General features: G+C 37.0%; 1 protein-coding gene across 4 annotated transcripts in view; it reads right to left on the reverse strand.

Moving 5' to 3' along the window:
• Positions 1-16,224, reverse strand: part of LOC139964535 (uncharacterized) — a 33,213-nt gene extending 16,989 nt beyond the window's left edge. For 2 of the 4 annotated variants that reach the window (XM_071966172.1, XM_071966170.1), the window contains exons 1-10: positions 15,377-15,924; positions 14,007-14,132; positions 12,935-13,058; positions 9,953-10,024; positions 7,770-7,841; positions 7,375-7,446; positions 5,814-5,885; positions 4,358-4,429; positions 3,611-3,682; positions 2,182-2,253 (exon numbers count right to left, since the gene is read on the reverse strand). In XM_071966172.1, the coding sequence (XP_071822273.1) occupies positions 2,182-2,253; positions 3,611-3,682; positions 4,358-4,429; positions 5,814-5,885; positions 7,375-7,446; positions 7,770-7,841; positions 9,953-10,024; positions 12,935-13,058; positions 14,007-14,127 (749 nt within the window). In that variant the 5' untranslated portion in view covers positions 14,128-14,132; positions 15,377-15,924. Of the gene's footprint in view, positions 1-2,181; positions 2,254-3,610; positions 3,683-4,357; positions 4,430-5,813; positions 5,886-7,374; positions 7,447-7,769; positions 7,842-9,952; positions 10,025-12,934; positions 13,059-14,006; positions 14,133-15,376; positions 15,929-16,002 lie in introns of those variants that run through there. The other 2 variants (XM_071966171.1, XM_071966173.1) reach the window with 2 other exon arrangements.

Consider the following 16,224-nt stretch of genomic DNA (forward strand, 5'->3'; position numbering starts at 1 on the left):
CACGTCTTCCTTCAAGTTTAAGGGTAAGCGATATTGCAGCAAGTTAATGCAGGAAGTACCAACCCTCATGGAGGAATTTGCAACTACCGTCGATACTCCATTCCAAAAATCGCCAAAGCTGAAAGAAGTGACAAGGAACTTTGTCTGTAGACTCTAATCCAATGAGTGAAGCGAAGAAAAGTGACGTTGGCCTCGTCCGAATGAGGTTGTTCTCACAGAAGACCAGAGACGATGAGAGAATTCCTCCAACTAGTGATGCTTTGGATCAACACCTCAAAAGGAGTGTTTTCCAAGCGAATATCTGGACGACAGCCCAAAGGTCCATGATGCCGGTCAACAACCCCATTAATCATGGATGGAAAGAAGAGGATGGCAAGCTGCTTCCCATTTGGATTTCCCTGCCCCTCGCCAGGGATGTGTTCCACCTGGATGTGAAGTGCACTTGCACAAGAACCTGCTCCCGGTGCACATGCATGAGGACAAAGTTGAGGTGCACTCGTCTGTGCAAGTGCAAATGCGAGAAGTAGCTGTACCAGAAGAATTTCCAATACTGGCATGTATAGGCCTATATGGTCAATTTGTTTGACAATTTTTTTTATTAAAACGATTGTTCAAGAAGTTATTCAAGACATTATCCAGCAGTTACTCACCACCATATTGTAGAGTTAATAGATGGATGAAAACATCACTATATCATTGGGTACAAGTATAATTGTCAGGTTATTACAAAACAATTATTTGTTTCAACTTATTGGACCTGTGACCCTTGGTCTATTTTTTTTTTTTGTTATGCGCCTATACTGGCAAAAGTATTGCTTCTATGGGCAATATGCCTAACGGACAATCTGCTACTCTTAATCCTGTATCCATACATACCTCAAACGTTCAGATCGGATATTCCAATCAAAAGGTACAATAGTTTTCATATTTCACATTGGCCTCGGTGGGGGGTCGAGAACCCCCCCCCCCCAAAAAAAAGCCCCAAATTTTGATGTGAGTGCTTGACACTCAAAAAAATATTGTTCTACAGAGCCTTACCTACAAATTGGTACTTAAAACGAAACTTTTGCATCAACTTGAAATGAAAAGAGATAATTACACATGCACGGCCCCCACTATATAGGTAGCATGACTATATTAGGCAAAAACATATCTAATATCATTACATGATGCTAGACAACAAAACGTCTTTCTTCAAAATTACCTTCTTTTAATAGTTTTCTATAATTGATAAAGATTGGAATATTTTGTATAACTGCAATTCCTTTCATATAATCATACCCTTACGATATATCCAGGACACCTATATTTGATTGAATCATATCATTTCTTTTCTTTTCAGTTATTTGTTAATTCATGAAGGCTATAACCTATGTAGGAATGTTTAGGAGTTACACCCTTAGAAATAAAATTAAAGAGATAACTTCAATTGGTGCTTTCTGGGGCATAATTTTAGATTTATCCAAGTAGTAATAATCGCACCTTTGTTCTAATAAAAAAATAATGATTAACTCCAAAATTCACCGGACTGATTAAGGTAGAGACATGAATCTTTATGGGAGTGCCAAATGTGCATGGAGCATTTTATATAGGAAGGGGTGCTGTCGAGGTGGTCATTGAAACCAACTCCCAAGCATCCAAGTTTGTGGGTCCTCCCCTAGAACACAAGCTACAACATTAGAAGTCAAATGGTGCACTATGAGACAGAGTTACACTATAGTGTGATAGTTAAAGATTTCTTATTATAATATAATAATATAGCAATATAATAAAATAACAATACATTGCAAAAGATTATGGTTGGGGCCTGAACCTTTCCGGGAGAGCCCAATGGCGAACGAATGCTTTTTATAAAGGACGATGTCTTGTCCTGGGCTCATTGAAGCAGGGCTCCTATATATGTAGGGATGTGGGGTATCCCCCCGAATTTTTTATTTCGTTTAAATATAGAAATCGAATGGGGCATTCTGAGGCTAATTTAGACGAAACGTTAGGTCTACGGTAGTGTCCCTTAACGCAAGATTGAAATACTTTGTGTGAGGTTGGACAAAATGGGGACAGGGTACACCCATAGTAGTGGTCCTATTCTTCCCCGGAAGAATGCAAAATTCCCCGACTGACGAATCGTTGGTGGGGGCATTCCGCCCCCCCCCCCTTTTTTGAACCGGCCACTGTACTTACAGGTGTCGAAGTGATCGCAAATCTTCGAACATATTTTCCGTCAATGTTCTCAACTTGTTCGTGTTCAAGTCGCTAGAAAAAAAGGTAACATTTTAGAAAGATTATCTAACTATAGAAATGTATGGATGCTGTCAACTGTGGGTTATTTGTATTTCTTTCAATATATAGTCACTTTTACCCCAAAAAAATCCTCTCCCCACCCCTCCCCCACCCCCAAATATCAAATAATAGAGACTCGTGTCAAGCTTGACATCAAGTACTATACACATCAGACAGACACAAACAAGTCAATTATACCCTGTTTAAAATTTCTCTATAAGATGTTGTCCTTTCTCTTGTTTTCACGATGAAAGTGGAACTGTTCCTCAATATAATGTTTGAATCTATTCCTACATGCAATATGGTGGTATATAATAATTACTTCACTTGTTCCCTAACACCTCTTGTTCTCTAACACCTTGTACTGTGTAGTACATTCGCATGATAGCTGACTTATACACACTGTGATTGTCATCGTCGGACGTGAACTTGAATCCACGTTTTGGACGCCTGTTCGATTTTAATCTATACACATCAACTTAGACGTAAACGGCTATAAAATTATTGCAGTAAAACAGGGACTCATCGAAAGCTGTTATTCGAAATATTGATGGCTTTTTACTCCAACTTACAGTAACTGGAAAGAAAATATTAATGTCATACGCTAAGTTAGAGATATTCCTCGCTTGATGTGTATAGGATCAAGGCCTAAATTTATCTCGCTCCCTCAGAATATAATCAAACCACCAATGAAATCATATAGTTGAAAGATAGAACTAAATCACAGATTTAATGCAGGGATAACGTCAAATAACCGTTCTCTTAACACACCGAGCTTATACACTTGGTAATCCATTTTTAATCAAGAATAAATTGTACCCAGGCAATCAAGGATAAAAACCTATATTTTGATTAACTAAGTTACATATGTAATTTCAGCATCGATGTAACCGTTAAGCTCAAAGGGTATATACCTAACACTTATATCCTAAAGTAACAAGGTATAGTGGTAATGAATGTCAATTACGGGTGCGCTGTTGTTCATATGAAGAATGTAACAACTCAGTCCCTGGGTAAATGCACATGTTTGATGTGATTTTAAAATTTGCTACTCCCGGGATATCTCTGTCGAGGACAGGATTTCTTTTGAACTCCTGTTTTCGAGGCCCGTTTGTTCACTGACTGCACATTTAATATCAATACCGGGCTCTCCGGCGGCCTATATGACCGACGGCAGGCTCCAACGAATGAGTGGTTACATTTTACCGCACTTGACATCGGGCCCCTAGTGCCCGGACCATGGGAGTTCGCACCGGCCACATCGGCACTGGCCGCCGCTTTAACATTTCATAGTTACTGTTTAATTCATAGCATTTCTTACAAAACCTACAGTGAAGACATATTGGAGAGTCCTTCAAAATGTTTTCTTTGAAGCACCTCTATCTTGTTGTTGCTCAGACATCTGTCAAAAAAAGAGAGTAACTTGTGTTGTAGAAAAACGATTAAAAAGATATATTGCTAAGGAAAGTGTCAAACATTATGCTCTAAAAACATTCCTTCTTTCCGAAGCCAACTATTTGTGTTTTGTCTACATTTTGACGACATTTATTCTATAGTTCAAATTAATCTAGCTTTGACACACCGTCATAGAATTTTAACAGATTAAAGGTTAATGGATACAATTCGGTCCATAATGTTTAGTTTATGTGACTCTTTTCATATCGTAGGAATATAAATGAATCATGTTCATAAAAATGATAATAACATTATACATCTTACTAGATATCAGAATCAAATATCGCAAAATTATCAAATAACAAAAAGTACGATAATAATAGTAATAATAATCTTAATAACGATAATAATCTGCAAGACGTAATTTTAAGTTGTTCAACTTCATTCAAGGACACTGGTGTCCGCAGGGGCGGGGGAAGGGGGGGGTTGCAAGAGAGTATAGTATGAACAAAGAACTATGTTCTCTTGTTAACAATAGAGCAAACCGGTTGAGCTGTTGCTTTTATGGTAAACATGACAATATCCGATAAATGTTTTGGGCAGTGAACTTATTATTAAAGAATGTACGTCCATGTCCATGCACGGAGGATAATATTACGCTTCTTAACGGAGTTCTACTCACAAATGGTCCAGCGATGAGATCTGGGAGAAGAGTCCCACTGATAATTGTTGTATATCATTGTCACTCACATCCCTAAAGATAAAAGAAACAAGTTATCATCATGTTTTCCTGATGTAATTTTTAGGAATTTACAAAAGGCATATCTTTATAACCTGACCTAAAGCAATGATGTGAAAGGTACCGTATACAATAGTTTTACCGTGTTGTGTGTGTGTCGTCCCCCCCCCCTTTTCTACACCTATAGTGAGATGAGAACATTTATACTTGATAACAAAAGAACATAATAAAACTGGGGGGCAGGCCAGCACTGACTGCACTGTCCGAGTAGCAGTCTCTTACTGAGGTTGACTCATTGGGGGGGGGGGGGGGGGATGTAGGGGAGTAACCGTAAGGCAGAAACGCGAAGGTGAGCAGAGGTACGTGGGCCAATAATTCTGTCTAATCTAAAATACCTACGTAGTGAGTTGACTAGTGTGCCTTTTTTAACCTTTAGATCCCGCGGATCGCACACAGCTTTCCATAATAGTTGGCCTGAAAGAGTTCCAGCAAATGAGAGCAGAAACTAGCTGTGTATAAACATTACTTTCAAGATCTATGGTGTGCCTATCATTTGTTCTCTTTTTCCTTCTACGAGGGCATTGGATTAACAGTTGTAAGTATTAATTTGTCTTTTCTCGATTCTCTATTGATAGAAATGTCTAAGCAGTAGATTTTAAAAAGTTCCTCTCTTGCTTTGTTGAGTCAAAGAGTAGACAATATTTGGACATGTCGATAGACATGTTCTTCATTTTAGTCAGCAAATTTTTAACAGCTGACCAAGCGAAAAGGAATGCAGAATGAGGGCGTGAAACTTTATTGATTTCATCACCTGATAATATGACGTCATGGGCATAACCAATTCAGCGAGCAATAATAGGAAACTGAAGTCTGTAATTTATAATACTCTTGTTGCCAAAGTAAAGCTTTGGATGAAGTTCGTACTTTATAGGTTAGTCCGCATTTGTACAATAAACCTTTGTTGATCGCTTCACTTCAATAATGGTCAAAACTTTAACGCTTTCTTGTTACGCAAGATGTGGTAAAGAATCACTAAGTTAAGCAGCTTTCTAGTTTGCTTCTGCTGCCGAATAGGCCCAATTCGCGATCTACATTTAACTAAGTAAAAGTTATAGTAGAATGAGTAAAACTTGTTTACATCTCTATGGGAGAAAATTATTATGACGAGGTGATGCCTGTATGAAACCCCGTAAATTTGCATATATATATATTCTTCCCAAGTTTCTGTAAACTTTCCTTTTCCTTCCATAAAACAAATATGAATTTCCAGTTATCCGTCATTCAAAAGTTGATATCTCACAGAATTCTGCTATAAAAATAATAAACACACACACACATACCCTTCTTTTCGCTGTCAAACATCATCAACCTTAACTCAATTGAAAAATGGGCAACTTACAAAATTTGAAGCAAGGGCACCCTTTTGAAAGTATTCTCAGGTAAAGTTTGCAAGTTATTGTCCCCTAAGTACCTAAGCAATTGATGAGAGAGAAAAACAACGGTTAATGTGGGGGGAATTATCGAGTTTTATTATAATCATTTTTGAAATAGTGTAAATTAGATATTCGAAGGATCATTTAATAACTTCTTACCAAGTTTTCTTTTGATGCAAAGGATTAGCTAAAAACACTAATTTATTGATGACGTCGCCGTATTAACTAAAAGAATATTTGCCAATCATCACAGTTTCGAGAAAATGTGCCTATTTGGCTATTACTTTATTTATGTTTTTGCCTTGTTTGGTTTCCCATAAGGGGAAACTATGGCTCCACTATTACCGACCTTGCAAAATTGTGAAGGAGGCGCAGATTGCAAAGTCGGAATTGTTTCAAAAGTTTCGAAACATTTGCAAAAGGTTGCATCTAAGCACCCTCCATCTTAAAAAGGTAAGTTAATTTCTCTTAGACCCCTTCCCTTCGACCGTTCTCCCTGACGATATAAGAACTTATCTTCCGCCCTTCTCCACTGAGCTAACCTTAAACGTGAGAACCTCAACTTGTAAAATTCCACTATAAAAGCAGTCAGTATTTGTGGTTTGGCTTTTAGTTACAACCACAGTTTTTCTACCTTGGTATTAAAATCTAGTGAAATCGTTAAATGTAGGCAATTCCAAGAGAGATGTCATGATCATTCACAGGGGAACATCATCCCATGCCAAGGGGAAGCACCCCCCCCCCCCGACCCAAATTAAAGATGAGACTCACGGTTTCGAAGGACTTTGGAGGAACACTGCTTTGAACCATTCAACTACACTGACCTCATGACATTGACATTGTTTGACAATGTATAATAATAAAACAATTAAACTCATTCTTTTTTTGCACCTTTGAACATATGACGTCATAATGTCACAGCGGTATAAGGGCTAGGTGCCCATACACCACACTAAGCTTGAAATTCAACGATCTTTTTCGATTTTTATACATATATCAACAGAGCTCGTTTACGAAAAGTTATAGAACCTTGTAGAACCTAATCCCTTATGATATCCCTCATGATATATCTTACGATATGTCTTATAAAATACCGTATGATTTCCCTCTTGATATCCCTCATGATATCCCTTATGAGATCCCTCATGATATCCATTATGATATCCCGTACGATATCCCTCGTGATATCCCATCTGATATCCCATCTGAAATCCGTTATGATATCCCCCATGATATCCCATATGAGATCCCTCATGAAATCCGTTATGATATCCCTTACGATATCCTTCATGATATCCCTTACGATATCCCTCGTGATATCCCATATGATATCTCTCTTTGTATCCCTCGTGATATCCCTCACGATATCCCTTACGATATCCCTCATAATATACCTCATGATATCCCTTATGATATATCTTATGATATCCTTCGTAATATCCCTCATGATATATCTTACGATAACCCTTACAATATCCCTTATGACATCATCTTTTGAGAAATGAAAATAGCTTCGTGTTTACTTACAAGAAATTTAGCGATGACAGTCCTTCAAAAACATTCCCCGGAAACGTTTTCAACGTATTGTTTACCAAACTCCTACACATGTGTAAGAAGGAAATAATTGTTTTCAATGAATGTAAAGATATATTTCATATATTGTAGAGAGTTTAAGTCACCCAAGTGTTTGTACTTTTGAAGTGGCTGACCTTGTATCAGGGATAACTTAACTGAACAAATAATTTAAATTTTAAGTTATGATTTTAATTAATATGATTTTATCCGTTCTTTTAAAATTATTCTTTTAAAGTATGTTAGGGGTGTTAATTAATGATGCAGGGTCATTATTTCATAGCTAACTTGTTTGCTTGGACTCCTTTGGAAAAATTTCGGACAAACCATGAAGAGTTACATTGACGTACAGGCAATATAGGTCTGGGATACCGCGGAAGCTTGTACTGTGAAGAATTTCTATGTCGCTGTCGGTCAGTGCTCTGTGGATGGTGGAAATATATGGAAATTAGCTTGATCCGATTGTTAAGGAATTACACGAGAGAACCATTATCTCCAACTATACAGTAAGTGCACCCAAACATTCTTCTATACTAAAATCTCAGTTATCTTAGTGTATTTCTTCTTATGGGAAACCGAAACGCATCGATATCTCATTATTCCTTTTTTTTAAGGAAAATTCGCCTAGGAAAGAACCTGGGCACGAAAACCAAACTATCAAACAACTGATCCGCTCTCAACCCCAGTCCCCTTGCATCGGGACTGTGCAGACTGTGTGATCATCGTTGGGTGTGCATCACCATTCCCCTCGAAAGGAACAGATACTACACATGATAGTAGCCAAAAGGCCGAGGAGCTCAGTATTCCTTATTCGCGTTGCCTGGTTGCAAAACGAATGAATACACACACTGTTGACCATGCTCAAGCTTTGAATACAACAGTGTTTATTTGTCTGTATTGAAGAAGAAGCGGAAAGGTTCAGCTAAAGTGATAGTGTAGGCTTGGGACTCTGTAGAGATGCCTAATCATTTATTTTATCTAGATATTTCGACAAAAAAGTCGAAGACCTGACATGAAAATTAAAAGTTTCGATGGGACATCGAACTTCCTTCAGTTTGTCTGTGACTTTCGTCAAACATAGTACAAATTACAATTAACAGCCGAAAGAAAAAAATATTACTGAGATAAAAATTATACGTTCCAACTTCCAACATGAAAAGTCTAAATTTCATAATTTTTATAGAGAAACAGTCAAACGTTCTTAGGAACATGTCAACATTTTTGAGAAGAGGAAATCAAATTTGAAGGGAACTTTGACATTTTCATAATTTTGAGAATTCAGTGCAAATTTATTTTGAAGTAACATAGTCGAAAACTTCAAATAGAATAGTTGAAAGTTCGATATAAAGGTGTCGACTTGTTCCACGAATTTTCGGCTTTTTATAGTCTACCAAAAACCCGAGAAACAAGGTTAAAATAGTAAACATTTTGAGACGAATTAGTGAGAATGTCAGAAATATTTTTCTATTTAATCCAGATTCATGAAGAAAAATAGTCGATAATTAAAATTAAATATCGAAATTTCGAGAAATAAATCGAAATTTGGAACTAACAAGTCAAACTTTCGAAGAAAGTTTGTCTGATAAAAAGTTTAAAAATTCGCTATAAAATGTCGACCAGTTGGCCATGAAAAGTCAAAATTTATAACAGAGATGGAAATTTAGGAACAATATCAAAATTACGGGGAAATTTTTTAAAGATTGTCTGAGAAAGACCTTCAGCTGGCTCGATGTATTCTACTCCCTCTCTCTCTTTTGGTAACTTTCCATGCCCCTAAATAACCTGACTGTCTTAGAGTTTTCGACTTTCTTACGCAAACAATGAAACATTATGGCAGAAAATGAGACCTTTCCCTTCTTCTTAGAATGGTCACAAATGCAAGTTCTACGACAGCGTTTTTTAACCTGGGATGCAACGCACTCGTAGGGATGCAAGTCAGGACTCAATATCGTGCAAAGCTATACATAAGTATAAACAACACATTTCCGGAACTCTTTGTATATTATGTAAAATCCGATGGTAATGTCCGCCTTTTTAGGCTCTGGCTCCTACATTGAACCAATTTGTGCTTTCTTCCAGGGCGTGGGGGCACTAAGCGATCCTCCGGCACTCCTCCACGGTTAGTGTAGTCGCGCCAAAGTTGTTTTCAATGACTAAGGGATGCAAATAGTGGAAATAATTCAGAAACACTGCGCTACGACAAAGCCAATCCTATCCGCTTCAAATTGTGAAATGCGGATCGATAAAGTAAACAAACATACAAACAAACAGTACGAATAACAAAGCTTAACAAATAATACAATTTTAAAGCTCAGAGTAAAAGATGGCCTGATGGAAGCATAGTAATTGTATTTTAAATATCATAACTTTTGTGAACATTTCCAAACTATGTGGAATATAAACTTGCAACATAAATATGTAAATGCTATAGTCAAGAATAGTTCATGGCATATCTCAGTGTATCGAAATGATGAAATAATTCTCATTACAACTTTCTTAATGAAGGTTTAATAAGCTTGTTGTCCAGACTTACAGTTTTAGAAGCTTAGGCGTCCCAACGAAAGCATCTGATGGAATTTCACGTATCTTGGTTTCGTGTATGTATCTTAAATGGAATGAAGCCAATTAAAAGTAGAAAGTAATATGGAAAACGGAGTCAGGGCTATAAATAAGCTACAGTTGACTTAGTCTTTAACTTTTCGATTTAACAACCAAACCAATTACGCATACCACTCAGTCAAAAGCACTGGTTCTGCGACATTATACAATTTACGCATACCACTCAATCACAGTACTAGATCTGCGACATTATACCATTTACGCATACCACCTTTTCTAAGCACTAGATCTGCGACATTATACCATTTGCGCAGCTGAGTCAATTATAGATCTGTGACATTATACCATTTACGCATACCACTCAGTGAAAGTACCAGATCTGCGACATTATACAATTTACGCATACCACTCAGTCTAAAGCACTGGTTCTGCGACATTATACAATTTACGCATACCACTCAATCACAGTACTAGATCTGCGACATTATACCATTTACGCATACCACCTTTTCTAAGCACTAGATCTGCGACATTATACCATTTGCGCAGCTGAGTCAATTATAGATCTGTGACATTATACCATTTACGCATACCACTCAGTGAAAGTACCAGATCTGCGACATTATACAATTTACGCATACCACTCAGTGAAAGTACCAGATCTGCGACATTATACCGTTTACACATACAACTCAATCTAAAGCAATAGATCTGCGACATTCTACAATTTACGCTGAGTCAATTTTAGATCTGCGACATTATACCATTTACGTATACCACTCAGTGAAAGTACCAGATCTGCGACATTATACCATTTACGCATACCACCTTTTCTAAGCACTAGATCTGCGACATTATACCATTTACGCAGCTGAGTCAATTATAGATCTGCGACATTATACCAATTACGCATACCACTCAGTGAAAGTACCAGATCTGCGACATTATACCGTTTACGCATACCACTCAGTCTAAAGCAATAGATCTGCGACATTCTACAATTTACGCTGAGTCAATTATAGATCTGCGACATTATACCATTTCTGTATACCACTCAGTGAAAGTACCAGATCTGCGACATTATACCATTTACGCATACCACGCAGTCTAAAGCACTAGTTCTGCGACATTATACCGTTTACACATACCACTCAGTCACAGTACTAGATCTGCGACATTATACCATTTAAGCTGAGTCAATTATAGATATGCGACATTATACCATTTACGCATACCACTCGGGGGTATAAGTACCAGAGATATTCGACTTTATACGATTCATGAGGATCCTAGTTTGGAGTTTTATGAGGGAGTGTATTCCAAAACAGACAATTTTCTGTCCCACAAATTAAATGCAGTGTCTCTGCTTAGCCTATGTACCCTTCGTAAATATTTTAACTCTATTCCTTACTTACAATTCATCGTGTGAGTTTGGGTGATTGTTTGCAAGTATATTCACAACTTATGAACTCTAAGATTGCCACAACGGACTAACATGTATTTACATATTTTGCGCCTAAGGATGGAAAGTATTACATAATGGAATTTATACCGTATTGCAGTTTCTTAATCGGCCTTTAGTGTCACCAGTATTCATTCATTCATCCAATCATTCATTCATTTATTCATTCATTGATCCATTCATTCCCTATCTGTGTATACCCTGCGCTGAAATCCTAAATCTGTACACAAATATAAGTACGAATTGTAAAGGTATCGTAATCGAGGTTAAGGAAACCAGACTCATTCAATATGCTGATGACACTGCATTGGTCCTTGACGAGAGTAAGAATTCATTAAATGAAACGCTTAGAACTATATATCTCTTCAGTTAATCTAGAGAAATGTTATATGTTTCCCTTTGGCCATTATGATATTCAACGTTAGCCTGTTTTCATACAGGATGTTGTTATCAATTTTATCACTCGGTCCGTTGACTAAGTATTACAAATGATGGAAATATTCCTTTCGGTTACACTTCGTGCCGAACCGATCGCGCGTACAAAGCATGCATTTGGATTTGGTCCTTATACGGGATCTCACTACAGTATAGGTTGTCTTGTTATTATTAAGACTCTTGCTCTTTCAAAGTTAATTGCATTTTTGTATAGTACTGCCAAATCCCCCTCCAAACTTCATTAAAGAAATTGAAAGTGTTATAGCTAATATTAATTGGTCAGGTAAACCTGATAACATAAAGCGAACGAGTTTATTTAATACACACTGTTGAAGACTGTAGATTGAAAGTAAAGGATATTCACGGATTAGAAAAGTTGTATAGGCTACGTGTATACGTAGGCACGTCGATATGATGGCTGGTTTGGAAACATTTCTTCGATCAGAGCTTAGCGGCTTTCGGAAGGATCTAATTGTTTATTGTAATTGTATAGAGAGGATGACATCTCTGGAATCCTGTGGGCAAGCTTTCAGTGCGTGGGTCGAAACCTCTTATTATGATTCGATTGAATAATTTTGGAAACCAGGCTATATGTAATAACTACAATATTTGTTATAGATAATAAGACCCTGTATTATGACTTTATGTACGATAATATAAACGTGTGAACCATATCAAATCCTTTTGATCACAGGGGCAACCCCATTACATTTGATTCTTTTAAGCAGAACTTAAACCTAAACCCTTTTGCTTTCACGTTCCTTTGTTAACCTCCTCGTGGTTGTAGTGTTGCAGTATTCACTACTCGAAAAGTAAAAGCATAAGCTCCCTGTATATTGAACAACAAAAAAGCACTCGGAAAGTACTTGAAAAGTACCGAGATGAATACAAGAACTCGTATTCGTACTCTGATTCAAAAACTATGTACTCGGACCTCTCGAAGCATCAAGTACTCGAAAGTACTCAAATCAAAAAGCGCTTGACTTGTAACACTATTGCTGAAAAAAAATGGCTGAAGGCAAAACAAATAAGTGGGTATGATTAGGTTTATAAACATACATGTAAGAAGTGTTAATCGGCAGCTTGCCAGGAACCTCATGTAAGTTACTGCCACCGCAGTCTGCGATGAGATCGCCGTAGTCATCTTCATAGCAGGAACAAACATTATCTTCACCGCATGTTCCTATGTAGAAGAATATATACACACAAACTTAATAGTAACGTTTTTATGTCATTTCTTATGGATGTACCAACTGATCAAATACATAAGATACACATAAAAACTGTGATGTGGCCGAGTTGATAAAGGCGGTGGCATTTGAAACACTGTGAGGCTTAGCAATCCTGGATCCACACCCGGCCGGGTCATAGTATAATGGGATTCTCATCAAAGAGCAATCTACGGTTTTTTCCATCTGAAAAGACTTTTTAAATAGAACAGATTCCAAATTTGGTTTACATGTTAATTGGAAGCTACCAGACGTAAAAGTTGTAATCCATAAACCCGTGGGGGTTTCTACCACATGTGTGGTTGCTAAAGCGTCGTAAACTAACTGCTGATTATGATTATGATTAAAAACTCTTCATTATCTGTTTCAAGCCCACTGCAATTGCTAAAGCCTAGAGAGGAGTCTAAAGTTGAGAGAGTTTACGAACAGGTAATAGTAGAATCAGGCGAGTCTTTAATAAAGCTTTACTCATTCGAAATGTTATCTTTACAAGAGGCGCTTTCATGAATTTTTTTCTTCTTATCACAAGGAGCGGAACGATGATTATAACAAAAAAACTTGTAGTTCTTCAAATGTAAACACTATCCAATTAAAATAAGTAATAGATTGCGAAAGAAAGTCAGGCTGGAATATATTATGCAAAAACCAGATCACCATATATGGATATACATAGAGAGCATTACTATTTCAGACTTAAGAACTAAACTAATATGACGAGAATATTGTTTACATGAGTTGTTATTCTTGCGAATGTGTAGTTTATTGACTTATGCATAACAGTTTCCTGTTTCACTATGTCTAATCATCTGTGCTACGAATATCATTCGCATAGTTGTGAGAAGAAGAAAATATATTAATTTTTTTGCTGAAATGAGTAAATATGAAGTTATTGGGCAACTCACCCATTGTTCGTGTTAGTAGTTGTCCTTGGTAAAAACAACCGGATTTTATTTGGCTCGCGTACAGGACGCCGAACAGAGAAGCACAAACGAAGATATGGATTAACATGATATGTTTCCCCATTGATCCTGTAAGTTATAGGAAAAAGAAACGAAGAATAATAAACATATAGAATTGATACTATCTATGAATTATTGATGAATCATTGTGTTCGTACGTGTGTGGATTCTTCTCTTTTTAACAAAAGTACCGGAACAGCGAGCGAGTGCAATATCAAAGAAGCTCATTACAGTGACAAAGCCGTTTGATTTGCCATGTTTAAATACAAACCTTGGATTTGGTATTGTTGCATCACGATACTTTTAGAGTGTATAAAGCTGATAATTTTATTGGTAATTGAGGTTACATGATAATCGTTGCCAGGTTCATAATTTGATGCCAAACATGTCAACTTCAAATATATTTCACCACGGGATCTTCAGATTACGTTTGGTTATGTTACAAGTCGATTTAAGTTTACCTGTTTATCATTCTTTCAATATTTCACATCTCCGGTTGCTTTGCGTCTTGATATACAACGACATTATATGGAATTTCCCAAATCATCACTTTTTTTGTTCTTTCCTTCTACAACACGCATTTCACTACATTCCCCATCAAATAATGATTCCAATTGCAAGTGACTGTCACCTTAAGCTTAAAGCGTCACATGTTATGTGGTTAGATGATGAAAACTTTTGCCTGAAGCTTCCCTGATTTCGATCTAAAGTAAATTGTGATATTAATTCTTCAGAATACTCCTGGGTTGTATTAAACAAATTTGTAAAACCAGCAACCACCTAATCTAAATCAGCATGCACGGTTTAAGCAGAAGACAGCTGTAAGTATAAATCACGTATAGGCTAATCCTAACCAATAAGGTAGAGACGTGATTATACATAGAAGTATAGAAGATGTGATTAAAGTTGTCATGCTAGCTCGTAAAGCTGACGTGCGTTAAGGATAGCTCCCCCGCCCCCTCCCCGACACTCCCCTTCAACTCCATCAGTTTGGGGAACGTTCATTCGAAGTACGGCCTTCCATTAAGGTGCATACCTCGTACTTAAATCTGTTGTGAATTTGAATTAGCTACCCCCCCCCCCCACCTCTTCCCTCCACTCCTTAATCTTTGAAATAGTGTGTACGTCGCTGCTAGTAAAGGTCTCAATCATTCAGTCCTACAACACATGTGAAAACATTGAATCTTAGACTTTTTTAACATAAACATTCTCAAGAAAAAAACCAGGTATTGCAGCAATGTATTTCAAACCGTAGTACGACGAAGAATGTATAAGAAGGCGACTATCGTCTTGACTATATATTATATACTTACCAAGAAATATCACAATAGTAACCGACGCCGATATTCATTCGTGTAGACCATTGGCCTGCTTGTGTAATGCTAACAGCCGTTCTTTGCCAGTCCTGACAATAATGCTTAAGAAAGTGAAAGCGTTTCTTAATTGGTTATTATCAACCGACTGTTGCTTGAATATGAAAGTTTTAGCGCTATAATTGTTTCTTCTTATCACAAGGAGCGGAACGATGATTATAAGAAACGTTGTTCTTCTATAACTATAGTTATATACTATAGTTATATGCTATAGAAGAACTATAGTTCTTCAATGTGTTCTTCAAACACTATCCAATTAAAATAAGTAATAGATTGCGAAAGAAAGTCAGGCTGGAATAAATTATGCAAAAACCAGATCATCATATATGGATATACATAGAGAGCATTACTATTTCAGACTTAAGAACTAAACTAATATGACGAGAACATTGTCTACAAGAGTTGTTATTCTTACGAATGTATAGTTTATTGACTTATGCATAACAGTTTCCTGTTTCATTATGTCTTATCATCTGTGCTACGAATATCATTCGCATAGTTGTGAGAAGAAAATAATATTCATTTTTTTGCTGAAAGAGTAAATATGAAGTTATTGGGCAACTCACCCATTGTTCGCGTTAGTAGCGGTCCTCGGTAAAAACAACCGACTTTCATTGGGCTCGCGTACAGGACGCCGAACAGAGAAGCACAAACGAAGATATGGATTAACATGATATGTTTCCCCATTGATCCTGTAAGTTATAGGAAAAATACACAAAGAATAATTAACACATAAAGCATTGTACTATCTATGAATTATTGATGAATCATTGTGTGCGTACGTGTGT

The sequence above is a fragment of the Apostichopus japonicus genome, chromosome 23 (genome assembly GCF_037975245.1).
Source record: "Apostichopus japonicus isolate 1M-3 chromosome 23, ASM3797524v1, whole genome shotgun sequence".
Lineage (NCBI taxonomy): Eukaryota > Metazoa > Echinodermata > Holothuroidea > Aspidochirotida > Stichopodidae > Apostichopus > Apostichopus japonicus.